At 38.7% G+C, this 27,527-nt stretch overlaps 1 protein-coding gene across 16 annotated transcripts in view; it reads left to right on the top strand.

The window, feature by feature from the left end:
• The window catches only part of UBE2W (ubiquitin conjugating enzyme E2 W), a 91,494-nt gene that overhangs the window by 16,474 nt on the left and 47,493 nt on the right, over window positions 1-27,527 (top strand). For 13 of the 16 annotated variants that reach the window (XR_015140728.1, XM_086336469.1, XM_086336478.1 and 10 more), the window contains exons 2-3: window positions 14,254-14,345; window positions 19,981-20,083. Coding sequence is in view for 14 of the 16 variants with exons in the window: in XM_086336469.1 (XP_086192595.1) it covers window positions 14,254-14,345; window positions 19,981-20,083 (195 nt within the window). In the remaining 2 variants the exon portion in view is untranslated. The remainder of the gene's footprint in view (window positions 1-14,253; window positions 14,346-19,980; window positions 20,084-27,527) is intronic. The other 3 variants (XM_086336477.1, XM_086336476.1, XM_086336475.1) reach the window with 1 other exon arrangement.

Genomic DNA, 27,527 nt, shown 5'->3' on the forward strand with positions numbered 1-27,527 from the left:
GTTGAACCTAGAACAGTAAAATTGTAGGAGGAATACAGTACATCTTTAAAAATATGTATTTGTTAGAAGAGTATGGTAACATTACTCAGTATTATAACTGAGTCATACTCAGTAAATTATAAATAACCAGATGTGTGCTCCTTTGAGACTAAATCTGCAAGAAGGATATATCCATGTAACTAAGATCCATCTCGTCTTACAGCTTACAAAGAATCTTATAAAATCTTTTTGAAGTTGTAAAACTTAAAAGATAAAAGCTGTGGAAGCTGCCCTTTGGTATAGAGAGTTGAGCATCAGTATTTGTTCTAACAGTATGTTGCGCTCTAAGTAGCCATATTCCTGTGTCCACACTTTCACCATTACAAGCTGCGTGTGTGCTGCTTCCTCTCCCTCGCACCCCCAGTTTTGTGTTATTCTTTAAGGTAAATTTTCAAGAATGGTGTTACTAAGTCATAGAATCTGTGTTTTCTAGCTTTCAAAATATCTGATAATAGTGAGTTGAAAGTTGTGGCATTAAAAGTACCAGAAATTTTTGCTGTGTGAGTACCTACAAAAAGAAGGCCCAGCAAGTAAAACGTAAGAACCATAGCAAAAATAGGAAGAGAAGCCAAGTTCAGCATAATAGAATCAAAGAGGGAAAGCTCTTCACATGAAAGATTGTAACTGATAAATCTGTGAAATAAGACCTCCAGTAGATTTAATCAGCAAGTGGCTTGAACTCTCAGAAGCTTGCAGAAATTGAAGCTTTAATTGGATATGTTAGAGGGGAAGTAGAGGCAGTGGATATTGGCTCACCCACTTCTTTCATGGAGTTTTACAATGAAAGAAAAGGAAGAAATTGACAGAAAATAAATCATGGCTCTTTTAAAGCTAGGAGAGACCCAGTTGATGACTGAAGGAAGGGGTTATGGACTGGGAAAGAGTGAAGTTACTAGAAACCACCTTATTGATTCTGAGAACAATATCCTGGATGAGTTGGTAAGGCATGAGGTCCAGAGAGAGGTGGAAGGATTCGAGAAGGGGAGAGAATCTTCTTTTTCAGTTGAAAGAAAAGCTGAAGTTTGTTATTTAAAATATCACTCCAGGGAATTCCCTGGCAGTCCAATGCTTAGGACTCAGAGCTTTCACTGCCAAGGGGCTGGGTTAAAAGAAAAAAAAAAAAAATCCCCCAAATAAATGAAGTTGATACATATTTTCATGCACTTTCTAATAAAGTTCTTTCTACTATCCTAATTTTAGGATATTTTTATTTCATATCTTTGCTTTAGTTGCTATCTGTAATTTTAATACTGCCTTAGTGTGTTTATTTAAACTTTTCAAAATATTGTTATATTTGCTGACCCATCTCATTCTGTTAGCCACAATCCACAATCTCAGGTGGCTCAGTGGTAAAGAATCCACCTGCTAGTGCAAGAGACGTGGGTTTGATCCCTGGGTTGGGAAGATCCCTTGGAGAAGGAAATGGCAACCCTCTCCAATATTCTTGCCTGGGAAATTCCATGAACAGAGAAGCCTGGTGGGCTACAGTCCATGGGGTTGCAGAGTTGGATGCTACTGAGCATGAGGTAGATATTTAATTATATAGAAATTTAGACAGAATATTATTTATCCCAAGTCAAACGTACTATACGCTCCTGGAAAGCAGATGTTGAGTGTTCAGTTGAACATACTCCTTTTAGCACTTAAACTTTTTCTTCCCCCTCCTGGGATGCTCCTTGTGGCTTCTAGGATCTTAGTTCCTTGACCAGGGACTGAACCCCAGTCCCCAGCATCGAAAGTGTGGAGTCCTAACTACTGGACCATGCACTTTTACTCTTAAGGCTTGACTTTTGCTTACATTTTTAACAAATAAGTAACCAGTTCTATTACCCTATATCCTAACTCTTGCCTCATGTGATAGATCTGCAGTTTGGTTTGTAGGTCAAACCAGACTTTGCACTCAGCATATTTATTTAAGACTTGAGGGCTTCTCTCGTGCCTCAGTGGTAAAGAATCTGCCTGCCAGTGCAGGAGACACAGGTTTGATCCCTGGTCTGGAAGATCATACATGTTGTGGAACAACTGAGCCTGTGGGCACAATTACTTAGCCTGTGCTCTAGAGCCCAGGTACCACAACTACTGAAGCCCGCGTGCCCTAGAGCCCATGTTCTGCAACAAGAGAAGCCACCTGCACACTGCAACAAAGAGTAGCCCCTACTCCCTACAACTAGAGAAAAACCCACCACAAATAAAGAAATTAAAGGGGAAAAAAAAGAGTTAGTGTGTGCCAAATCATGTATAATCTACATTCTCACTATATAGTTGTCTTATGCTTTATGATATTTTATTTGCCTCAGTAGCTTTATTAATAGTTATCAGAATCTCTGAATGTAGCCCAGCATAGCCAAATCTGAAAGGTAAAAAATTTTGAATTGTACATTTACAAGGAGGGAGGAATTTAAATATTCCTCCCCTGTCAAAAAAGGTTACCTAAAATGGGACCTTGACTCTATCAGACTTAATGATAATTACTGCTTTTCACTTAGAGCTTGAAATGTAGTGATCACAAGGTCAGGACAGTAGACTCTCAACTGTATTTTATTTCATCCAGAGTCAAGGTTTCTGGGTAGCTTAAATATTTTATTTAGAGTGTTAATTTCCAGAACACCAGACAGATAACTTCTGAAGTAGCTTGAGAAATTTGGATATGATTTTATCATTGTAAACTCATTGCCTCCTGGAGCCACGCTGCTTTAAAGTATATATCATGGATCCATTGGGCCCATGGTAGAGAGGATACCTAGCCTAAAGAGTTCATTTAAAAGGAGCAGCCAGACTTCAGCTCTGGTTGATTCAGTTGTTTTTGTCTATCCTTCTGAATGTTCTCAAGAAGCTTGAATCTGCACATCCAAAACTGATTTTAATCTCATCTGCCTCCATCCCCACGTAGACTAGCTTCCTCTACCTGTTCCTCCTGCTGTGTATGTTTCAAATTAATATTTCTACCATCACTTAAGCTAACCTGGAGTCTTTTTTTTTCCCTCCTTCTCACTTCTCTTGATCATTTACCACTAAATCTTGTCTGTTCTGTATCTTGGTTGTTCACTAGTAATGTCTCAACTTCTTATCCTTCGATCAGTTTTCAGTTTGGCCTCCTGGGCTTCATTCTGTCTTAAACTTCTCTAGTACATCTGCCACACTGTTTTCAGTTATAAGGGTTTGAGAGGGAGAGGGAGATTATTGTTTAAAAAGCTACTCTCTGTGGGTGGAACTAAAGAGCCTGTACTTGTGCTAAGCTGCTGGAGATACTGGTATGAGTTCCTGCTACTTCGTAGAACCATGCACACTCCTGGTTCTACAGCTGCCTGGTCTTGACTTCAGTAGGAGGAGACTCATTCACTTGGGTGTATCAGAACCAGGAAAGAATGGGAGGGGAAATGACATTTTTCTTCTCCTTTTGTCTTGTGTTTTTTTCCCCCCCAGTACCTTCTGTTGGCAAAGTGAAAGACAGGGGAGTCTGGCAAAAATAGTTTACAGGCTTTTTTGTCTCTATTACTTGGAGAGATGTTAATAAAATCTGCTACTATGAAGGTAGATTTGTTAATTTTCCTTTGTTTTTGAAGCTAAGTTGGATATATTTATACTTTTGATGAACTGAACCTTTTACCATTATGTAGTTTGTTTTTTTTTTAAATCTCTGTTAGTATTTTTGGTCTTAAAGTCAATTTTACTTGATACTTGTGCAGCTGTTATCAACTTTTCATTTGACCTGATGTCTTTTTCTGTCCTTTGATTTTGAACCTTTCTTTGTCCTTACGTTTTAGTTATGTCTTTTAAAAATCACAGAAACTATATATTTTCACCATCCATTTAACTTTTAACTAAAGAACTTACCCATTTTTTAATGTTCTTATTTGTTGTTCAGCTGCTAAGTCATGTCCAGCTTTGCAACCCATGAACGACAGTACTCCAAGCTTCCCTGTCCTTCACTATCTCCTGGAGTTGGCTTAAACTCATGTCCATTGAGTCAGTGATACCATCCAACCATCTCATCCTCTGCTGCCCCCTTCTTCTTTTGCCTTCAGTCTTCCCCAGCATCAAGGTCTTTTCCAGTGAGTTAGCTCATCACATCAGGTGGCCACAGTATTGGAGCTTCAGGATCCATACTTCCCGTGAATATTCAGGGTTGATTTCCTTTAGATTGACTGGTTTGATCTTCGTGCTGTCCAAGGGATTCTCAAGAGTCTTCTCTAAACGCCACAATTTGAAAACATCAATTCTTCCATTCTCAGCCTTCTTTGTGGTCCAACTGTCACATCTGTGCGTGACTACCGGAAAAACCATAGCTTTGACTATACGGACCTTTGTTGGCAAAGTGATGTCTTTGCTTTTTAATATGCTGTCTAGGTTTGTCATGGCTTTTCTTCCAAGGAGCAAGTGTCTTTTTTAATTTTGTGGCTGCAGTCACCATCTGCAGTGATTTTGGAGCCCATGAAAATAAAATCTGTCACTGTTTCTGCTTTTCCCCTGTTTGCCATGAAGTGATAGCATATATAAGTATATATGTATATAAATATATATATAAAAGTATGTAGTGCAAACATGGGTAGCCACTTCTCTATTTATACTGCTAGGAGGGAACTACTATAAAATGGTTGGATGCGCTTGCTTCTGGTCCTTTCCATATGCATTTATATGATGTTTGTATAACTCTTGCTTTTGTTTTAATATAAAGAAATTACATGTATTTTTGAGGCTTGCTTTTTTCCATTTCAGTATGTTTGGGGATTCTTCTGTTGGTGTTAGTACACAGAAATCCACATCATTCTTTTTCTTTTAAAGACATAGCTTAAAAAAAAGTTATTTATTCATCTATTTTTGGCTGTGCTGGATCTTCTTTGCTGTGTGCAGGCTTTCTCTGTTTGCAGAGATTGGGGATTACTCTTCATTGCAGTGCTCTGGCTTCCCATTGTGATGGCTTCTCTTATTGCAGAGCGCAGGCTCTAGAGTGGGGGCTCAATAGTTGGAGCTCACAGGTAGTTGACCCACGGCTTGTGGGATCTTCCCAGATCAGGGATCAAACCCATATCCGCTACACTGGCAGGTGGATTCTTAACCACTGGACCACTAGCCAAGTCCCACATCATTCTTAATGATTGTGTGTGTGCTTATGTATGCTGAGTTGTGTCTGACTCTTTACAACCCTATGAATTGTAGCCCATTGGGCTCCTCTGTCCATGGAATTTTCCAGGCAACAATACTGGAGCTGGTTGATGTTTCCTACTCTGGGGGATCTTCCAGACTCAAGGGTCAAACCCACATCTCTTAAGGCTCCTGCATTGGCAGATGGATTCCTTACCACTAAGCCACCTGGGAAGCCTAATGGTTGTATAGTCTTACTTCTATATGCCACAATTTGTAGACTTATTGATAGGCACCTATATTGTTTCTGGATTTTGCATACAGTGAAGCAGTCAGCATCCTTACTAATTAAAAAAAAAATTTTACTGAGGGAAAGCATTATGTGTCAGGCACAGTTTTGTGGCACAGTGGTAAAGAATCCACCTGCCAGAGAAGATGGAGCTTCAGTTCCTGTGTTCAAAAGATCCCCTGGAGGAGGAAATGGCAACCCACTCGAATATTCTTGCATGAAAAATTCCATGGATAGAGGAGCCAGGCTGACTGCAGTCCGTGGGGTTGCAAAGAGTCGGATATGAGTGACTGACACATACAGTTTTGGATGCTAGGATTACAAAGGTAAATAGTAATCTCTGCCTTAGAGTTGCTTACAGTTATACAAATGCTACAAGAACATAAAGTAAATTGGGGATCTAGTGCTTTTCCAGCTAGAAAAATCTTTATTGCATCAGGTATTTTATGCTATTTCTTCTGAATAACTTCTCATTTGGGTCTTATTACTTTTTTAAGTTTCTAGATTCTGAAAAAAGAATTGTTGCCTCAGTGGATAGAATTTATATTCCCCAGGATATTTTCTTTATTTCTGCCTGTTGCCTGGGGTGTTACTTCCTTGACCACTTGATTAAATTCTTGCCTTAGGTTCTCTGCGGGAATTCAGACAGAGCCATGTGGGTATCTGCTTGAGATTCAGACATTTCATGGGAGACATTTTTTTCTTCTTCTAGCCATTGCTAAGTTCTGAACAGGCAGATTTCATTGTTATCTCTTTCTGTGCCCTTTATCTTATTCACCATTGGTTTGAGGGATCATAGTTTTATGCAGGTCTTCTGAGAGATTCCATATTTCTTGGTCTTGCACCCCTTGGGTTTGGTAGAGAACTCCAAAATGAAATCCAGCCCTGATCGTTTGAATATTTCAAAGTTCCTGCGTTCATTTGATTTTTGTTTGCTTTGGAAGTATTTAGAGTATCTGCATTGTGCTAGAAATAAAATTCTGTTTAGTCTTTTTATTTATCTGGCTGTGTCGGGTCTTGGTAGCTGCACAAGGGATCTTGGGTTGTGTTGTGCAGAGTCTTTCACTGTGATGTGTGGACTCTCTAGTTGTGGCCCTCGTGCTTGGTAGCTGCAGTGTGAGCTTAGTTGTTTGGTGAATTGTGGGATCCCAGTTCCCCAACCAGGGATCAAACTCAGGCCCTTGGTAGCCCTAACCACTGGACTGAAAGAGAATTCCCAAAAATATTAACTTTAAAGTAAGAGTGAACACCTTGATTTGTTGAAGGCTACCCATTTCCTAAAAGGCTACCCATTTCCTTAAAGGGGGGAAAGTTTCAATAAATAAATGTTAGAATTAAGAGCTGTAGAAGTATACTAAGGAAAGGAAATATTTTCTTAATTTGCATGAATCAAATTCTACCGAATTTTTAAGTAAGGTAAAATCATTTCAGTGCTGTGTCATCTCACCCTTTTTCATTTGAAAAAAGAAAAATGTTGTAATTGTTAAATATCGTTGGGGGAAGTAGTAATTTATTAGTGTAATGATATTAATTGATGATAACAATGATGTTACTAAGTCACTAAGTCATGTCCGACTCTTTTGCAACCCCATGGACTGTAGCCCACCAGGCTTCTCTGTCCATGGGGTTTCCCAAGCGAGAATACCTGAGTGGGTTGCCATTTCCTCCTCTAGGAGACCTTGCCAACCAGGAATTGAACCCTCCTCTCCTGCATTGCAGGTGTATGCTTTACTGCTGTGCCATGTTAATGTGTATGATGTTCTAATTTTTTTCCATCATACCCTCCTATTGTTTATTTTCCACCTTTAGTTGATTGTTAGATAAAATTAAGAGAAAACATGTTGGGCATTTTAAGTACAGTTGCATTAGCAATCATTGTCGTATATCTCCACATTTTTAATGTTTTCCCCCCTTTAGTTTGTATTTCTTCCTACCCTAAATAAGGATTTCTACCGTTTAGTTTCTCAAAATGTCACTTTTAAATAAAATTTAACAAGATGTGAGACCTAACTCTCCAACGCCTTAGCTTGCTCCATTTTTCGTCACATTTTAATATACCACACATGTACTTGTTTTTTAATTATTTATTGACTGTCTCTTCCTTCACTAGAGTTTAAGCTTTACACAACCAGGGATCTTGTCAGTTTGTCCATTGATACATTGTCATTTTTAGTATCTAAGAGGGATATATTATTTTCTTTTTTTGATTGATAATGTCAGAGTATCATTTAAATATTTTGTACCTTGGTTTCAACATGTATTAGTGTTGGATAGTACTTAACACAAACCCATTAGTTTAGAAGCTGAGCCGTTTTCTGAATGAATGAACTTTTTAGGATGCTGTTTAAAATAGTCCTTTTTTTGTTTGTTTGTTCAGAGTATTTCACTGAGTGTGGTATTCCTCAACTTGAACAGTGTTGTTCACTATCAAACAACTATAGTGGTACTTTTTTAATACAGTAATACCCATCATCCTCAGCTGTCTGAAAAAGCAAAAACTTGAACTAATATATAAAGCACTAGGATTGATGAAAATGATCAGGAGCCGAAGAGGCAAAGATGGCCTCATTGGGATGAAACTTCATGGCTTAGGACCATGCTTCACAATGTGGTCTGTGGACCTGTTAATTACTGGGCTGTGCTTTTCATTTTTATGAGGACTTGGTAAACTTGTTCCTAATTTCTCCAGTTAGTCTCAACAAGGAAGTATAGTCTGGTTTAAGAGCAAACGAAGCAACAAATGTTAGTCAGTGTTAATGCCATCACTGAAGATTAGTTGACATGTGTTATACCAAAAAAAAATGTAATGTAGTCACCAAAATAAGTAAACCTTTTTGCTTGGTAAGGGAGGTTGTGGCTCCAAAGTAGAAAACAGCAAGTAAAAAAAAAAAAAGAAAACAGCAAGTAAAAGAGAAAGAAAGAGAATGTCTGTGCTTAGAGGTTAAGTATTAATGACAAGTTACTGATAATCAAAGAGCAGATGACAGTTTAAAATGTGAGAACTGGGGCTATCAAGCTACTCTAACTATATGCTGAAGGGTCAGGTGGGCTTGTAGACCTCACTGTTGTCTGAGGCTGTCACAATAATCATTATTAACAGGTTAAATTATTTTCAGTACACATAATGTCAGGGATCCATATTAGAGTTTAGAGTTTTACTACTTTCATTTAAAATTTTTTGATATTTAAAAGTATTCATTTTTATCCATTGTATATCATTCCCTGGTCATTCCAGGGAAGTACATGGCATATTCAAACTTGGTTTAACATTATGGGTCTATACTGGGACGGGCATTGATAATATCAGTTGGGGAAAATGGAACAGGGCTGATTAGAATATATAGCGATTACTGTTTTGTTGTGTGTGTGTTGGTTTTTTTTTTGCCATGCTGCACTGCATGCAGGATCTTAGTTCCCTGATGAGAGAGTCAGCCTGTGCCCCCTGCAGTAGAAGCATGGAGTGCTAACCACTGGACTGCCAGGAAGTTCTCACAGCAATTGCGGTGGTTTTTTTTTTCCATTTAAAAGAAAATACTATTTTTGATGGTACCGGATCTTCATCCCTGTGCACGGACTTTCTCTAGTTGTGCGAGTGGGGGCGCTTTGTTGCTGTGTGTGAGCTTCTCGTGGCTGTGGCTTCTCTTGTTGCGGAGCTCAGGCTCAGTAGTTGTGGCCTGAGGGCTTAGTTGCTCTGGCAGCAGGTAGAATCTTCCCGGACCAGGGGTCAAACCCATGTCCCCTACATTGTCAGGTGGACTCCTACCTACTGTACCAACAGGGAAGTCCTGATTACAGTTTTTTACTCTATTGTATAAAAACTGTGGCTTGAGCTTTTCAAAGGCTTTAAGTCTCATAAAGCCAAAAGTAATTATGTATCTGTTTTATTCTTTTGGGCTTTTTCTGTCCTACACTTGACCTTTGGTGTGAAACAGCTGCTATAGTGATTCTTGGAGTGGTGGTAGTGGAGAAGAGGGGGTGTTAAGCTCCTGGGCTGCCTTTTCATGTTACACAAATACTTTCCTGGACCCCAGGAGTAAGCCCCAGTTCTAAGGGAGAGTAAATCTCAAGAATAATTCCTCACAGCGCTGAAGTGGGAAAAAGTTTTAGGAACTGAACTTCTGTCACTCTGTCTTGAGTGCAGAGTGACACATCCTAGCTGTTGCAGTAGTCTGGAGTTTCTCAACCATAGTATTATGACATATGGGAATGTCATTCCGTTGCGTGGTGCTTCCCAGTGTCTTGTCGTTGACAATAGTTAACTCCAAAATTGGTCAGTGGTCTTCTTACCCCCCAAAGTTGTAAATTACGGTGGATTCATATCACTTTGATTCATTTGTATTCATAAGGAAAGAGAGAAAGGAAGGTGCTGTCTAGACTGTAGAGCCACTGGCCAGTTCTGAAAGCGTTAAATCATTTTTTTTTTCCACCGTATTTAGATACATCAGGATCTTTCATACTGGGTGTATAAACCGTTTGGATCTCTTAGAAGAGCTCAAACTCCTCTGAGTTTTCTAGACTTGAGCTAACACACGTGAGGGCTAGATAGAATTTTCAGGTTATTCTAGATTTGGGATGCTCTCAAACATTTAGATTGTGGGCCTGCCTGGTCTTTCTGCCTTGGAGCACAGGTGTGCTTCTGTTTTATGCAGTCTGGGAATAAAGTGCGTATTTACAGATCGACTGAGATCATGCATTGTGGGGTAGGTGTTAAATATTGAGAGAAGAATCATTTTAGGCATATTAAGTTTACTCAGAAAATTAATTTTTACTCTTCAAGTAGTTCTGATACTTAACAGTTAGGGAAATCAGACCTTTATTAACAATTTTGAATGCACATATTCCTCCCTACTTTAACATATCTGAAATCAAGATATGTCAGTGGAGGGTTGTCGTTTAATTGGTAGCTGTTTTCTTTTCTTAGTGTTACATAAAATAATACAATTGATGGTGTGTCTTAGATTCAGAGAACCATGATACATTTGTAATACGTGTAATTACTTTTCTCGTACCTCTCCGATTCAGGAAGAGACAGGGTGATATTTGGCTGTGAACCTTTGGAACTGTTAATTTTTCAGCCCCCTTCAGCTCCCAATGGTTTGTGGGTAGTTCTGCTTCTTTAGTTACCTTCTGCAGATATTTTCCAGTTATCTCCCGTTACCTCAGTTCGAGGCTGTTATTTTACCTCTGCCTAGAGAAATAGCCAGTGTTGCCCTGATGGTCTAATGAGCTGGTATTTTGCTAGAGTTCAATCCTAACACAAGTATTTCACATCTACTTTTAACACTTAGTCTTCAAAGTCAGGAGGTGAATGCTTCCTCATGTGATAATAGCTTTCTGTTGATGTTGCTTGGTATGATTTCTAAACAGTTATACTAGTTCTTCATATCCTGGAGTATGAATTTTCATTTATTTTTATATTGAACTCTTTAAGTCCTCCTTTTTTAGCTTCTTTGCTCATAGTCAGGGTTCTTAGAACCAGTTTTTTAGAAGAGCCAGAGGACCATTGGGGAAACTGTTGGCTTACTCAAAAACACTTCCTGCCTTCTCTAATGAACTATTGTTCTGGGAAGGATACACCTAAGAGTGAATTCCCTGTTTTTATGAACCTACCAAATACACTGTTTGACCTTCTACCTTATCTTTTTTTTTTAGTACACGGGTGAATCATTAGTTTTTATTAGGGTGCTTAGTAAGTACTCTTTTACACCTCTGCCCCACGTTAGTCCTGTTTTGTCCTTCTACTGCAGAAATATGAATGTGCAAGGTAGTTTATTGCCTGGTAGCAGAGACTGCTAAGGGACTGGCATGGCTTGTCTTTTAATGTAGTGACTCCACCCCCTCTGTGAAAAACATGCACCAGCTAATGTCTTGAAATGTTTGGAAAAACATGCGATGTTTGAAAGAACAAACACTTAAAATCCCTTGTAATTCCAGAGTTGAATGGTTCTCATTTGAGTTTGCAGGCAAAGTATTGGCCCCAGCGGCAGTCGTCTGAAATCTTGGCTAGAATTGGAGATTCCAGATTGGAGATTCTTCCAAATGACACGTGGTTATTGGCAGGAGGCCCTAACCTACCCTGCTGACCTCTGAATTGGGTTGTTCACAGTATGGCAAGTGATTCTAGAGAGAACAACCAAGACATAAATCACAGTCTTTTATAACCTAATCTTGGGAGTGACATACCTTCCTTTCTGCTGTATTGTATTGGTTACACTGACCAACTCTGGTACTGTGTGGGAGGATGTGACTACCAGGAAGCAGTTACTTGGAGATTCTCTTGGAGTTTGGCTACCACAGGCCCCTTTCTTTGTGGACATACAAGTAGTAGTATTACTGCTACTGCTAAGTCACTTCAGTCGTGTCCGACCCTGTGCGACCCCATAGACGGCAGCCCACCAGGCTCCCCCGTCCCTGGGATTCTCCAGGCAAGAACACTGGAGTGGGTTGCCATTTCCTTCTCCAATGCATGAAAGTGAAAAGTGAAAGGGAAGTCACTCAGTCGTGTCCGACCCTCAGAGACCCCATGGACTGCAGCCTTCCAGGCTCCTCCATCCATGGGATTTTCCAGGCAAGAGTACTGGAGTGGGGTGCCATTGCCTTCTCCGAGTAGTAGTATTGGAGTAGGAAGAACTTTTCTTTTTCTTCAGCACTGGTCACGTTGTCTTTTAGGGATAATTACACCAAGGCAATTCTTCTTAGCTTGCCTTTGTATCCTGTTTCTTTTGGTAGCTGGTTATGCAAGTTGACCTTCTTTTGTATCCTGATTCGTGGACAAGGGCTGTCTTCCCTGTTTTATATGAAGTTCTCAAGGTCTGGAGGATTTCCACAGCATTGTTTCCCAAACTGTGGTCATTGAAACAAGACTTGCCCAAGATGCCCTACACTGAGAGGATTCCATTACTTTGGAAACCTGTATGTTATCTTCCTCCCCTTAGAGAATCGTCATGCAAGTTAGTATATCAGACGTCTTAGAATTCCTGCTTTAAAAAAAAAGCAAAACCTTTTTTTTTTTTTCACTCTAGTGTTTTTGAAAATTGACTTAATCACAAAACCTACAGGATTTGTTGACTTTAATTGAAAGTGAAAAGTGTTAAACGCACAGTCCTGTCCGATTCTTTACAACCCCATGAACTATATGTAGCCTGCCAGGCCCCTCTGTTCCTGGGATTTCCCAGGCAGGAGTGCTGGAGTGGGTTGCCGTTTCCTTCTCCAGGGGATCTTCCTGACCCAGGGATCAAACCCAGGTCTCCTGCACTGCAGGCAGAGTCTTTAGTCTTGAGCCACCAGGGAAGCCCCTGTTAAGTAAATTAAAAACCCTCTTCTACATAGACACTTTTCACAAATATATTCCCTCTTTATTCAAAACATTGTTTAGGCAGCTTTATTTCTAAGTTTTCGATAATTAAAAATTTTCTAAACTAATTTTCAGTTTGTAATTTTGCGTTTTGGAAGGCAACTGAGATCAGAAACTGCAGTTAATATCTTATTTTCTTTGTTGCTAGCAATTTTGGTATTGTACCATTTGAGGAAAAGTTTTCACTTTTGCCAAGTAAAAGAGCCATTGAGTCTCAACAAAAAAGGGAGGAGTTCTCTAATCTCTAGAGGTGTTAGATGTTGGTAGGCTTATTGAAAGATGTTATGAATTGAAAAGATCTAGAAACTACAAACATTGATATATTGATAGTGATATTCCACTATTTTGAAAAATCAGAAACTAGTTTTTAAGTAGAGTTGTTTGAAGTTCTGAATAGGAATCCATGCTCGTGTGCTTGCTTTTTTTTCTTTCCTGAACACTTACTATGTACAATTTTATTTATTTTTAAACAAACTTGTAATTAGTGGCTGTGCTGGGTCTTCATTGCTGTGCTCAGGCTCTCTCTCGTGGTGCTCAGGCTTCTCATTTTGGTGGATTGTCCTGTGGAGCATGGGCTCTAGGGTGCACAGGCTCAGTAGTTGTGGCACATGGGCTTAGTTGCCCCACAGCATGTGGGATCTCCCTGGGGCAGGGATCAAAACCCATGTTCTCTGCATTGGCAGGCTGATTCTTAAACACTGGACCACCAAGGAAATCCTGCTTGTGTACTTTAATCCAAAAAAAAGATATTCACTAAGAATCTTTATAATGTTGCATGTACTTCTAATAACGGTTATTTTGCTTTTAAACCCATAAATTATGGACTGTTGTGGTTTTTATTTTGCTTTGTTGTGTCCTGATAAAGAATGTCGAGTGATAATAATAAGGGAAGAATTGAACAATAAAAGCTATACAAAATAGAATGCAAATACATAGCCATTTCAGGGCATCTAATGTGTGAAAAAAATAACTTTATGTAATCTCAGGCTCTGATATATTCTGGTGTTGAAAGATTAAATTATATGTGGATGATACTGTTTTAAGAAGACAAATAGCTGAAAATTTAAATTATTTTAAACTTTTTCAAAAGACGTTTTCTATAGTTCTTCTGGAAAACCTATTTGTCTGAAATGATGCATTCTTTAAGAGTTATGGAAAACTATGATTTTTATCATTGAAAACCAGTAAAGGAAGCCCTGCTAAAACTTTTAAGCATTTATAACCTTATAACTTGGTAACTATCTTATAGCATCAATGGTTACAAATATATTTAGAAATAATTTAATAATTGTGAATTATAGGAAAGCAGTAAAAAATGTGAGAGTCAGGCATGTAAAATATATAGATGTAAGGGGTTTATAAAGGAAAAGGCACGAGCATTTGGAGGAAATTTAATCAAGGATTTCAGACTTTATGACTACAAGGATATTATGTTGTAAGAAAAAAAAAGTACAAAGTTATTAATGATACTCTTGTTTTTTTTTTTTAGAAACGACTACAGAAAGAACTGTTGGCTTTGCAAAATGACCCACCTCCTGGAATGACTTTAAATGAAAAGAGTGTTCAAAATTCAATTACACAGTAAGTATTTTAAGTTTTAAAGTACTTCTTTTTCTTTTGTTATCAATGTAAGTATGAATATATACTCATTTTAAAAATACAGAATTATTTTCTGTGTGTCAGAATTATTTTCATATTTTATCTGATTCTCTCCCACTGAGAAGTAAATACAGTAAACATATCTTATTCTGTGCATTTAAAAACACAGTTTTGTTTTATGAAAGTTTCCTGCTGATGAAGTAGCGTGTTAAAAACTTTAGCCTGACTTTGTTAGGGAGTATTCTTCACCTGTGATAGAGTAGTTTGGTATGAGGTTATTTATCAGATTTTTCAAAAACATTTGAGGCTCTGAAGTGAACTTTAGCCACCTGATGCGAAGAGCTGACTCATTTGAAAAGACCCTGGTGCTGGGAAAGATTGAGGGCAGAAGGAGAAGGGGATGACAGAGAATGAAATGGTTGGATGGCATCACCGACTTGATGGACATGGGTTTGGGTGGATTGCAGGAGTTGGTGATGGACAGGGAGGCCTGGTGTGCTATGGTTCATGGGGTCATGAGGAGTTGGACACAACGGAGCGATTGAACTGAACTGAAGTGAATAAACTGTCAAGAGGCGCACCTCTGTCCTTGTCCCCTGAACATACAGCATGGTTGCTTTCTTTATAGCAGCGTTAGCTAAGAGAATGTCACACCCTCAGCATTCTCATTTGATAAATTAGAGACTTGCATGAGGATGAAATGTGAAGGGTAGGAGAAGGACACAGAAGTATCCTCTGATTCAGCTCCTTCCTTGGGAGTGGAGCAGAAGTTTCTTCCCAGATATGTGCCAAGAATAGTAGAGAGATACAGGTTCCTTTACAATGAGCATTTTAAAAAGAGAGCATTCCCCCTCTTGAAAATGAGCATTTGAATTAGTTTGAAATGTTTTTGAAAGTATCATCCTAAGATTTCACAACTGACTATTTGGTCTGTCCTTACCACTCCTTTGATTTAACAGTTCCATTGGAAAAAGGTAAATGTAGTAAAATGGGAGATTTTTAAGTAATTGACTCTGTCCTTAAAAAAGAAAGGAAAAAACCCTAAAATGAAAAGGGGTATAAGCCAACAAGATAAAAATTTCCTGTAAACCAACTTGTAGAACAAATTGAACAATTCAAATATTTAGTGATACAGAGACCAGAGAGCAGGAATAACCAAAACTCACACAACAGGGACATACTTATTTTCAGAAGAAACAATTTTTGGTTACCTTTGACCATGACATTTGGAGTCAGTGATTAAGACAGGAGTTAAGCTTTAAGAACAGTATTATTAAGAAAGGATCTTTTGAATGAAGTGAATTGCAAACCAAATATTAATCTAGTTAAAAGAGATGCATGTAATTAACAGGAAATAAACACTAATTTTAAAATAATATACTTTTTCTGTTGAGTTCTTTAGTTTCTTTAATCAGGGCAGGGCAGAAGCTGAAACAAAAGATAGATATTAGAGGAATCAGAGATAGGCGAAAGAGCAATGTTTTGATATAACTTCTAACCTAGTTTGAAAAAACTATGGAGGGAATTCCTTGGCTGTCTGGTGGTTAAGACTTTACAACTCTCAACTGCTAGGGCCCAGTTTCAGTCCCTGGACTGGGAACTTAAGATCCCGTAGGCTGCGCAATGTGGCCAAAAAGAAAAAAAAATTGTTGAAGTGGGATCATATGAAATGGGGGATATGGCTAAGGAAGATGAAGTAAGCCCATTATGCTTTATGGAAGACAGTTTGGTAGCATGTATTAAGACCTTAAAAAATATTAGAATCATGTTCTCTGACCTAATATGCTATCCTTTGACCTCTATGCTCTCCTAAGGAAGGAACAGAGATACTAAAAGATCGACTTGGATCTGTTGTGGTCTCTCAATGAAATGGCACCCCTTGAGTTAACAGTCCATAGTCATCATGTAAGGCAAAAATTTTATATAGTCATAATTGCCTTTGAAAACTCTTGAGAGAGGCTGTATTGGTATATATCCTATCTTAATATATCCAGCAAAGCTAATTTTCCCTTCATATATTTGTCTTTTTCTGTCTGACTTCACTTAGTATGATAATCTTTAGGTCTTTAGGTCCATCCATATTGCTACAAATGGCAATATTTCATTCCTTTTTGTGGCTGAATAATATTCCATTGTATACATGTACCACATCTTTATTTTTTGATTTTTTTTTTGATTGAAGTATAGTTGATTTATAATATTGTGCCAATCTCTGCCGTACAGCACAATGAATCAGTTACACACATATATATATCATTTTTTAATATTATTTTCCATTCTGATTTATCACAGATATTGAGTATAGTTCCCTGTACTGTACTTTAGGACCCTGTTGCTTATCCATTCTGAATGTAACAGTTTGCATCTGCCAACCCCAGATTCCCAGTCCCTCTCTCCCTCCCCCACCATGTCTGTGCTCTTTATCTATGAGTCTGTTTCTGTTTCATAGATAAGTTCACTTGTGCCGTATTTTAGATTCCACATATAAGTGATACCATGTGGTATCTGTCTTTCTGACTTACTTCACTTAGTATGAAAGTGAAAGTGTTAGTCACTCAGTCACTCATCTGACTCTTTGCGATTCCATGAACTGTGGTCTCTCAGGCTCCTCTGTCCATGGAGTTCTCCAGGCAAGAATACTGGAGTGGGTTGCCATTCCCTTCTCCAGGGGATTGTCCCAACCCAGGTATCGAACCTGGGTCTCCTGCACTGGGGCCTGGTTCTTTACCATCTGAGCCACCAGGGAAGCCCATGATAATCTCTGGTTGTATCCATGTTGCTGCAGATGGCACCATCTTGTTTTTATTTATGCCTGAATAGGATTCCGTTGCATGCGTGGACCACATCTTTATCCATTCAGCTGCCGATGGACATCCAGGTTGTTTCTGTGTTTTGGCTGTTGTGAGCAGTGCTGCTGTGAACTTAGTGGTTCATGTATCTTTTTGAATAATGGTTTTGTCCAGGTATATTCCCCAGAGTGGGATTGCTGGATCCTATAGTAATCCTGTTTTTAGTTTGTGCAGAACCTCCATGCTTTTTTCCAAAGTGGCTTTACCAAATTACATTCCCACCAACAGTGTAGGAGGTATGTATAGATGATATACCACATCATCTTTATTCATTGGTCTGTCGATAGGCTTCGAGGTTACTTCCATGTTTTGGATGTTGTAAATAGTGCTGCTATGAACATTGGGATGCATTTATCTTTTTTGAGTTAGAGTTTTAATCTTTTCTAGCTACTTGCCCAGGAGCGAGATTGCTGAATCTGGTAGTTCTTTTTTTAGTTTTTTAAGGAAACTAAACTTCATACTATTTCCTTAGTGGCTGTACCGATTTACATTCCCAGAAATAGTTTAAGAGAATTCCCTTTTCTCCACACCCAACATTTCTTATTTGTAAACTTTTTGATGATGGCCCTTCTGGCTTGTATGAGGTGACATCTTATTATAATTTTGATTTCCTTTTTTCTAATAATTGGCAATTTGGAGCATCTTTTCATGTTCCTTTTCATCTGTGTGTCTTCCTTGAAGAAGTGTTTATTTAGGTCTTTGCGTATCTTTTGATTGCTTTTTTTGCGGGAGGAAGTTAAACCCCCGTCAGTCTCATTGCTTTTTTGCTGGGGGCGGGGGGCACGGGCGTGGTGCAGTTAAGCGCCTGGCAGTCTCATTGTTTGCAAATATTTTCTCCCAGCCCATAGGTTGTCTTATTTTGTTAATGGTTTCCTTTGCTGTGCAAAAGCTTGTAAGTTTGATTAGGAGGAATTACCTGGTTTTTATTAAAGATAGTAGGTTTTTTGTTTTTGTCTTTTTAATGCAGTTTTTGCATTGCATTTTATTTACTATGTACTGGTTCTGGTGTTAGGAATATACTAAATTTTTTGCATATGCAATATCATTTATCTTTCTAACAAAACTTTAAGGTGACTTTTTTATTAACTTTAACAATTTTTTATAATAACTATTTTAGAATTTAAGTACTTAAAACAGAAGAGCGTACTGAGGGCCACACAGCTAACTAAGGGACTGTCTAATTTTGCTGTAAAATACTGCCTCTTGAGTCTGTGGTCATATCTTTTCTATCTTTACATATCATGTAAAGTATTCAGCATGCCTTCTGAGAATGAATAGTCATGCTTTTAAGGATCTCTATGTGTTCCAACCTGGTTACTTTCAGAGAGTAGCCACACTTACTATTTTATATATTTCTGAGTTTGAGTGAACTCCTGGAGTTGGTGATGGACAGGGAGGCCTGACGTGCTGTGATTCATGGGGTCGCAAAGAGTCGGACACGACTGAGCAACTGAACTGAAGTCCATAATATGTGAGGTGCTCAATAGTAGCCCAGCAGTGTATCCTCAACCTTCTTTTTGCTTCCCTGTATTTAATATAATAAATTTTTATACCTGAAAAGTATAGGATTTAAGGAATTGACCAGGTATACAGTAAGTATAAGTGGCATGGTTGTAATTAGAAACTCAGATTTTTACTTCTAAAATCTGCCCTGTCATGTATGTTGTAATAAACTGTGTTCCTCTTTTTTTAAAATAATTGGAGATAGTGTGCAGTATATTATTATAAACAGATTTATATTCATGATTATTATATATGAAAATAAAGTAAGCTTATATAGATGCCATAGAAATCTATTCTGGGGTTTTTTTAAATTTATTTATTTTAATTGGAGGCTAATTACTTTACAATATTGTATTGGTTTTGCCATACATCAACATGGAACCGCCACGGGTGTACACGTGCTCCCACCTCCCTCCCTGTACCATCCCTCTGGGTTGTTCCAGTGCACCAGCCCCAAGCACCCTGTATCCTGCATCGAACCTGGACTGGCGATTCGTTTCTTATATTATACATGTTTCAGTGCCATTCTCCCAAATCATCCCACCCTCTCCTTCTCCCACAGAGTCCAAAAGACTGTTCTATACATCTGTGTCTCTTTTGCTGTCTTGCATACAGGGTTATCATTACCATCTTTCTAAATTTATTCTGGGTTTTATTAAACGGTTGAAACATAATGAGAGACAAAGGAAAGGCCTTTTAGAGCCTTGAGTAGCCATCAGAGTAAGTGGACTGATGGCAGCTTAGCTTCCTTTTTCCTGGTTAGCTGTCTCTGGAATACTCATGAGAAAATTGATCTGACAGCTGCTGTAGTCATTGCTGACATCAACTTCTCTCAAACTAATAGCTTCTAAAATAATTGATATCAGGAAAGCAGTTGATTAGCTTGACTTTATCTATAAAATCTTTTCCATAATTGTAGAGATGGTCTGAAAAAATAAGGTACCATAAATTGAGTAAGAAGAGTGTAGACTTTGGTGTCAGTACACCGAAGTTGAGTTTTATTTTATTTTTTTCCGGACCTGAGTTAAAACTTGGCTCTGTCCTTTTTAGCTGTCTGACCTTGGTCTAGTTTTTTAACCCAGGAGTGTCAGAGAAGGGAATAGGGCCAGGAGTGTTACTACCTACTCCTGTTGGGAGGATGAAGTGTGTTGTTACACATGGGTGACTCCTGTCCCATTGCCTGGCATAGATGCGTATCTGGTGTTCTTTTTCCTCCTCACCCCAGTCCTTTATAACTGAAGTTAAATTTTTTTTTTCTATTCTAGGTGGATTGTAGACATGGAAGGTGCACCAGGTACCTTATATGAAGGGGAAAAATTTCAACTTCTATTTAAGTTTAGTAGTCGATATCCTTTTGACTCTCCTCAGGTAACTGTTTTGCTTTTTAAATTTTTATTGTATTTTTAGATTATAGACAAATGCCAAATTCGTGATTTTTGACTAAGTAAAAACTTATAATCATTACAATTATATTAAGTAGATTTGTTTCTTTATCTTATTTGTAATATAATCGAGGTCATATGGACAATTTACTGTATTGAGATTTACTGTATTGAGATTAGGCTTTGCTGCTTTTGTACTTCTAAAAACTTAAGACTATTTCTGATCCATTCATGTTAAGTAGACCAAAGGGCATAAATCTAACCCCTAGGCCCACAGGTTTTGCGAGAACTTCGCATTTTGGAGTAGCTGGAGCCATGTCTTTCTAGATAAGATGATGATATTGATAGAATGACATCATTAAGAGGCAAGTGCTGTTTTGAAAGGAGCACTTCTTTGATTTCTCATTGCCGTGCTGTCTCTTGTAGCCTTTCAATACTGCAAGGGCAAAATATTAAGATATTAAATATCTAGATATCAGCCCCAAATTTGATCATTTTAGTGTGAAGCACTGTCAGTTTAGTTAATGTCTGAAAACTTGGACAAAGGGTAGTGGTGGTAGATAAAAATTTTTGAGAGCTGTTTAACTGTGGTAAATGATTAATCCTTGGAGGTTAGAGAATTTAGGATGAATTCCAGCTTTCTGGGTTGGTAAGATGGATAATGAGTTACTTGTAGCTAAATGATAAGACAGTGACTAATTCTGTGTAGCACTGCTAGGTGATCAGGTGTTGTAGATCATGAAATTTCCCAAATTACCTGAAATTCAATGTGTTAGGTGCTGCTGCTGCTGCTAAGTCGCTTCAGTCGTGTCCGACTGTGCAACCCCATAGATGGCAGCCCACCAGGCTCCTCCATCCCTGGGATTCTCCAGGCAAGAACACTGGAGTGGGTTGCCATTTCCTTCTCCAGTGCATGAAAGTGAAAAGTGAAAGTGAAGTCGTGTCCGACTCTTAGTGACCCCATGGACTGCAGCCTACCAGGCTCCTCCGTCCATGGGATTTTCCAGGCAAGAGTACTGGAGTGGGGTGCCATTGCCTTCTCCGTGTTAAGTGCTAAAATATGCTATTTTTGAGGAAATTCATATTTTATTGCTACTTTTAAGTTGTTGTTCACTTGCTAGGTCTTGTCCTACTTTTTGCAACCCCATGAACTGCAGCATGCCAGGCTTCCCTGTCCTTCCCTATCTCCCAGAGTTTGCTCAAGCTCATCTCCATTGAGTCAATGATGCCATCAAACTATCTTCTCTCTCCTCACCCCCTTCTCCTCCTGCCCTCAATCTTTCGCAGCATCAGGGTCTTTTCCAATGTGGCCAAAGTACTGGAGTTTCAACTTCACCATCAGTCCTTCCAATGAATATTCAGGGTTGATTTCCTTGAGGATTGACTGATTTGATGTCCTTGTGTCCAAGGACTCTGAAGAGTCTTCTCTGGCACCACAGTTTGAAAGCATCAGTTCTTCGGCGCTCAGCCTTCTTTATGATCCAACTCTCATATCTGTACATGACTACTGGAAAGACCGTAGCTTTGACTAAATGGACTTTTGACGGCAAAGTGATGTCTCTGCTTTTTAACACGCTAAACTTTTCTTCCAAGGAGCAAGCGTCTTTTAATTTTGTGGCTGCTATCACCGTCCACAGTGATTTTGGAGCCCAAGAAAAGAAAATGTCACTACTTTAAGTAGTGACACAAATAGCTTAATCTTCTTTTAGCCATGTGGGAGTATAGATGGAAGTCAACTTTTGTATTGTGCTGTAGTTAAAAAGATAATTGTTTCAAGGCATAGTATTAAATGGAAACTGATTCCTTGAGTTCTGAAGTTTCTATGTGAGCAGAAAAGTAAGATGTTGGGGGCTCATTTTTATGTTTTTCTAAAAAAAAGTGAAGAAATGTGTCTTGTCGTGATCTCTGGGTTTCTGTAATAACCACACATCAACTGTAATCAGAAACCAAATGTATTCCTTCTCTTCAGAAAATAATCTTCACTTTCTGTTGTTGCCTTTGGCTTATCAGCATCATCTTAACTGTTTTTGCTTGAAGGCAGTGAGGTATCCACTGTTCTCAACCTGTTCCTCTACCTCACTTCAGCTAAATCCCTTGAAGGCCTGTGAAGGAAGAATATGAATCATGGAATCAGAAACTTTGCCTTAGGGAATACTGGAGAAGGTTAACTGTGGAAACTCACAAATCTTAAAAAAAAAAAAAAAAAAAAATTCTCTAACCATGAAACTAGGTCTAAGGTATTCTCTAAAACTGTGTTCTTCATTCTAAATCAAATGTCAAACTTAAGCATCATTTGAATTTCATCTTTAATATTTTTGTGAGAGCCTTCGTCATAAATCCTATCAGATTGTATTCGTTATCCTCTTCCCTGATTTCACTCCTGCTTACTGGTCTGATTTTGGTGTCCTCTAGCTTCTTTATCGGAGAAGGCAATGGCACCCCACTCCAGTACTCTTGCCTGGAAAATCCTATGGACGGAGGAGCCTGGTAGGCTGCAGTCCATGGGGTCGCTAGGAGTCGGACACGACTGAGCGACTTCACTTTCACTTTTCACTTGCATGCATTGGAGAAGGAAATGGCAACCCACTCCAGTGGTCTTGCCTGGAGAATCCCAGGGACGGGGGAGCCTGGTGGGCTGCCGTCTATGGGGTCGCACAGAGTCGGACACGACTGACGCAACTTAGCAGCAGCTTCTTTATTCTTCTCACACTTTAATGTCTTTAACCATCTTAAGCCACTAACTCGCAGATTTCCAGCTCTGTTTACATTCTCTTCCTTTTGAGGTTTAATTTCATGCCCTTGTTGGGCAGCTCTACTTGAACACCTCCTGACATCCCAAATTTAACACAGCTAATAAACTCAGTTTTTTTCCTAATAACAAAATAAGAGAATTCTCTCTTTGGTTTCTGTTCACCCATCTTCTTGTGTTAAATTTCTTTACTTTCCCTCATTCTTAAGTGTGGTTTTTCAGATCCTTTCACAGACGTAAGGCAGTCTGATCACTTTTCTTAAGTTATCATCAGTGCTGTGTGGTCCAAGTTTATAGTTTTCATTTGGACTATTACAGAGTAGCCTTTAATTCTTCCCACTCCTAGAGATCCTCTCACATTGCTGTTGGGTTTCTTTAAAGGTGCCATTACCTCATTGGTTTTCCCACATACATCCACCACCACCATCCTCACCCTTCTCAGTAAATCCTGTGATGGTTCTTACTTCCTGTGGAGTCAAGCTTAACAGTCCAGTCTCTTTATGGTCAAGTCTGAACTGAAGCATTTCAGCCACACATTAACCTCCATGCCTTCTATTGTATTGTAGTATTTGCATCATACTTTATTAATGTAACTTTCATTCTGATTTTATCTTGAAACAGCTCAATGAAATAGAGGAAATAGATTCATCCTCCTTTAATGTGAGGGAATTGAAGCCTGTAGAAGTGAATTGTCTTGTTTATGGTTTAAAAGCTAGTTATTAGAACAATCAAGAATCAAACCCAATTTACTTTTCTCCCATTCTGCTGATTAGATGTGAATACCAACATGGAAAATATCTGCTTATTCATTAATTGGCTCAGTGGTAAAGAATCTACCTGCTAAATGTAGGAGATGCAGGTTCAATCCCTGGGTTGGGAAGGTTCCTTGGGAAAGGAAATGGCAACCTACTCCAATATTCTTGCCTGGGAAATCTCATGGACAGAAGAGCCTAGTGGGCTACAGTCCATGGGGTGGCAAAGCAGTTGGACACGACTTAGCAACTAATCAGCAACAAAAAATTCATTAAGTAATGTTATTTCGGAAAATTAAAGACTACATGTAGAATGATGTGGAAACCCTAGGGCAGTTGTTCCAGTCCTTTGAAATACGAAGATCCCCTTTTAACATCAGTTAATTTTATGGTCCCTCCCATGTCATAGAAGTTATATGTTCTGTTACCCATGATTGAGAAAATGACAGAGCACTGGAAGTCCAGTAATACTTTTAAATGATTTTAAAGTTATTTTAATCATATTATCTATATGGTTATAAAATAATTATAAAGGGTCCAGTACTCAGAGCTTAATGTACATATAGATTTGAAGATTTTTCTGATAGCAAAACTTTCCTGAGGTCCATTGCTCTGGACAAGTGGTTGTGAAATTCCCCATTCACTGAAAATTTTATTTGATGAGATGTGGAAGCACACGGTTTTAGGGAGGACAGATAAGCGATGACATTGACCCAGGTGAGAGGTGATGGTGATTTGGACCAGAAGGGTAACCATGGAGGTTGTGAAAGTGGCCATATTTTGGACCTATTTTAAAGGTGCTAAAAAATATACTTGCCTTGATTGTAAAGCTTTAGAAACATTGTAGCAAATAGTGTCTTCATCTTTTTGTGGTCTGATTCTCACACTGCTTTGTGAAAACTATTAATATTCATTCCACTGATCCATATGAGATGACTAAAAAGGGGAGAATTGAATTGAAAACTATTTTAAAATTCTTGTCCCCAACCACTTTTGTCAAATATTTATCATATATGCTGGACTATCTATGTCATATATATTATTCATAATTAGATTATTTTAGTTTATGAAACTGTCTACTTGTATGTTCAGTTTTTATAGTTGCCCTTTAAGTATTCTCATCTACTTGCAATTTTAATCAGAGAACACATTCCCTCTTATTGTCCCTATAGAAACCTTGGTGTCCATGTTGTAGATTGGCTTTTATAATTATAGCCTGTTTTGTATTGCTCATTCTATGTATATTGTATTTTGACCTATCTTGACATACCATATTCAGTGTCTGACTTTCTAATCACTTGTGGAGCATTAGTCTGAACACATTAGTATGCCTGTGTTGTGTAAGATCTTAGTACTGTGAGGTCAGTGAGTATTGAGCTTGATGTTTAAAGTCCTCAGGTATAACAAGTAACATGAATTTCATATTAGAAACAGTTAGCTAATATCCACCCTTTATATTATCACTTTCGGTAGCATTCAGTTTAGATCTTATTAGTTTTATGAACAAATAATACATTTAGTACCCAAAGGTTACCCAGAGGTTGATTTGCTTAAAATTTTAGGTTGTATGTGGGAAATGCGTTCTTACCTCCAAAAGCATAGTTCTTTCTCAGCTCTCATCTGCTTTTGAATTTGAGCCACACAGATAGTTGGGTATTTGGAAATTTAGAGACACTTGAGAGCTGCTTCTTATGCAGACTCAGAATTTCAGATGTGGTTCACATACATTAGATCTAAGATCCTTTTCTAAATTTTTTTCCATTAAACAGCTTGTTCTTGAAAGTCTGTAATTCCATTTTATTCAGTTTGATTTACGTAATGGGGAATATGTGCAGTTGTTTAATCTGAATGACTACTTTGAATCTGAAAAAATTGTTTAAAAAAACAAATTAGCAAAACCCTTTATTCCCTTTGGTTTCAAATTCATTGTATTCAATTTTCTTGTCACATCTGTGTTAGATAGTTTATCAGCTATTTGCAGCTCCCTTGGCCCCCCAAAAATAGGTTTTCAACTCTGAAAAGTTTAAAGACTCTTAAGTTTTCAGAACCTATTTAGCTGCATTAAAAAAGCTTGAAATGTCCATTTCCTCCTCAGGCTTGTACTGCATATTAAATAAACAAGGACAGTTAAGAGTGTGGCCTTGAAAAATTTCACCTGTGATTACGCTTGTGTCCTGTGCAAAGAACCAGAACAGCAAAGTTTACATCAAAACTGTCTGTTCAGACAGCTTACCAGACTTCTACGTGAATAAACTGTTGAAAATGTTTTTTCTTCTATCTCAGGAATTCTCCTCTGGCGTGGAAACTCAGCCTTTCTCTCTTTAGACAAACTCCTAGGGGTTACCTGTACCGTGTGTGCCGTGTGCAACACGTCACTTCGCGTGTTTCGGGTTGTTGGAAGTTTTAGACTGGCTGCATTTGTCCTGAATGCAGCATGTTTAGTCTCCGGCCATACCACCCTGATCTCGTCTGATCTTCGATGCAGCAGGTTTAAAATCCCGTGTTTTTCGTTTTCTTTTTTTTTTTTTTAAGCATTCAGTTCAGTTCAGTCACTCAGTCATGTCCGACTCTTTGCGACCCCATGAACTGCAGCACACCGGGCCTCCCTGTCCATCACCAACTCCCAGAGTTCACCTAAACCCATGTCCATTGAGTCAGTGATGCCATCCAACCATCTCATCCTCTGTCGTCCCCTTCTCCTCCTGCCCTCAATCTTTCCCAGCACCAGGGTCTTTTCAAATGAGTCAGCTCTTTGCATCAGGTGGCCAAAGTACTGGACTTTCAGCTTCGACATCAGTCCTTCCAATGAACACCCAGGACTGATCTCCTTTAGGATGGACTGGTTGGATCTCCTTGCAGTCCAAGGGACTCTCAAGAGTCTTCTCCAACACCACAGTTCAAAACCATCAATTCTTTGGCGCAAAGCTTTGTTTAGAGTCCAATTCTCATATCCGTACATGACCACTGGAATAACCATAGCCTTGACTAGACGGACCTTTTTTGGCAAAGTAATGTCTCTGCTTTTTAATATGCTGTCTAGGTTGGTCATAACTTTCCTTCCAAGGAGTAAGCATCGTTTTATTTTATGGCTGCAGTCACCATCTGTGGTGATTTTGGAGCCCCAAAAAATAAAGTCAGCCACTGTTTTCACTGTTTCCCCAGCTGTCTGCCATAAAGTGATGGGACCAGATGCGATGATCTTAGTTTTCTGAATGTTGAGTTTTAAGCCAACTTTTTCACTCTTCTCTGTGACTTTCATCAAGAGGCTCTTTAGTTCCTCTTCACTTTCTGCCATAAGGGTGGTGTCATCTGCATATCTGAGGTTATTGATATTTCTCCTGGCAGTCTTGATTCCAGCTTGTGCTTCCTCCAGCCCAGCGTTTCTCATGATGTACTCTGCATAGAAGTTAAATAAGCAGGGTGACAATATACAGCCTTGACGTACTCCTTTTCCTATTTGGAACCAGTCTGTTGTTCCGTGTCCAATTCTAACTGTTGCTTCCTGATCTGCATACAGATTTCTCAAGAGGCAAGTCAGGTGGTCTGGTATTCCTATGTCTTTCAGAATTTTCCACAGTTTATTGTGATCCACGCAGTCAAAGGCTTTGGCATAGTCAATAAAGCCGAAATAGATGTTTTTCTGGAACTCTCTTGCTTTTTCCATGATCCAGCGGATGTTGGCAATTTGATCTCTGTTTTCTCTGCCTTTTCTAAAACCAGCTTGAACATCAGGAAGTTCACGGTTCACGTATTGCTGAAGCCTGGCTTGGAGAATTTTAAGCATCACTTTACTAGCGTGAGATGAGTGCAATTGTGCGGTAGTTTGAGCAATCTTTGGCATTGCCTTTCCTTGAGATTGGAATGCAACCTGACCTTTTCCAGTCCTGTGGCCACTGCTGAGTTTTCCAAATTTGTTGGCATATTGAGTG

This window comes from Bos grunniens, chromosome 14 (assembly GCF_055505025.1).
Source record: "Bos grunniens cultivar Pamir isolate PY7600 chromosome 14, Bosgru_T2T1.0, whole genome shotgun sequence".
Taxonomy (NCBI): domain Eukaryota; kingdom Metazoa; phylum Chordata; class Mammalia; order Artiodactyla; family Bovidae; genus Bos; species Bos grunniens.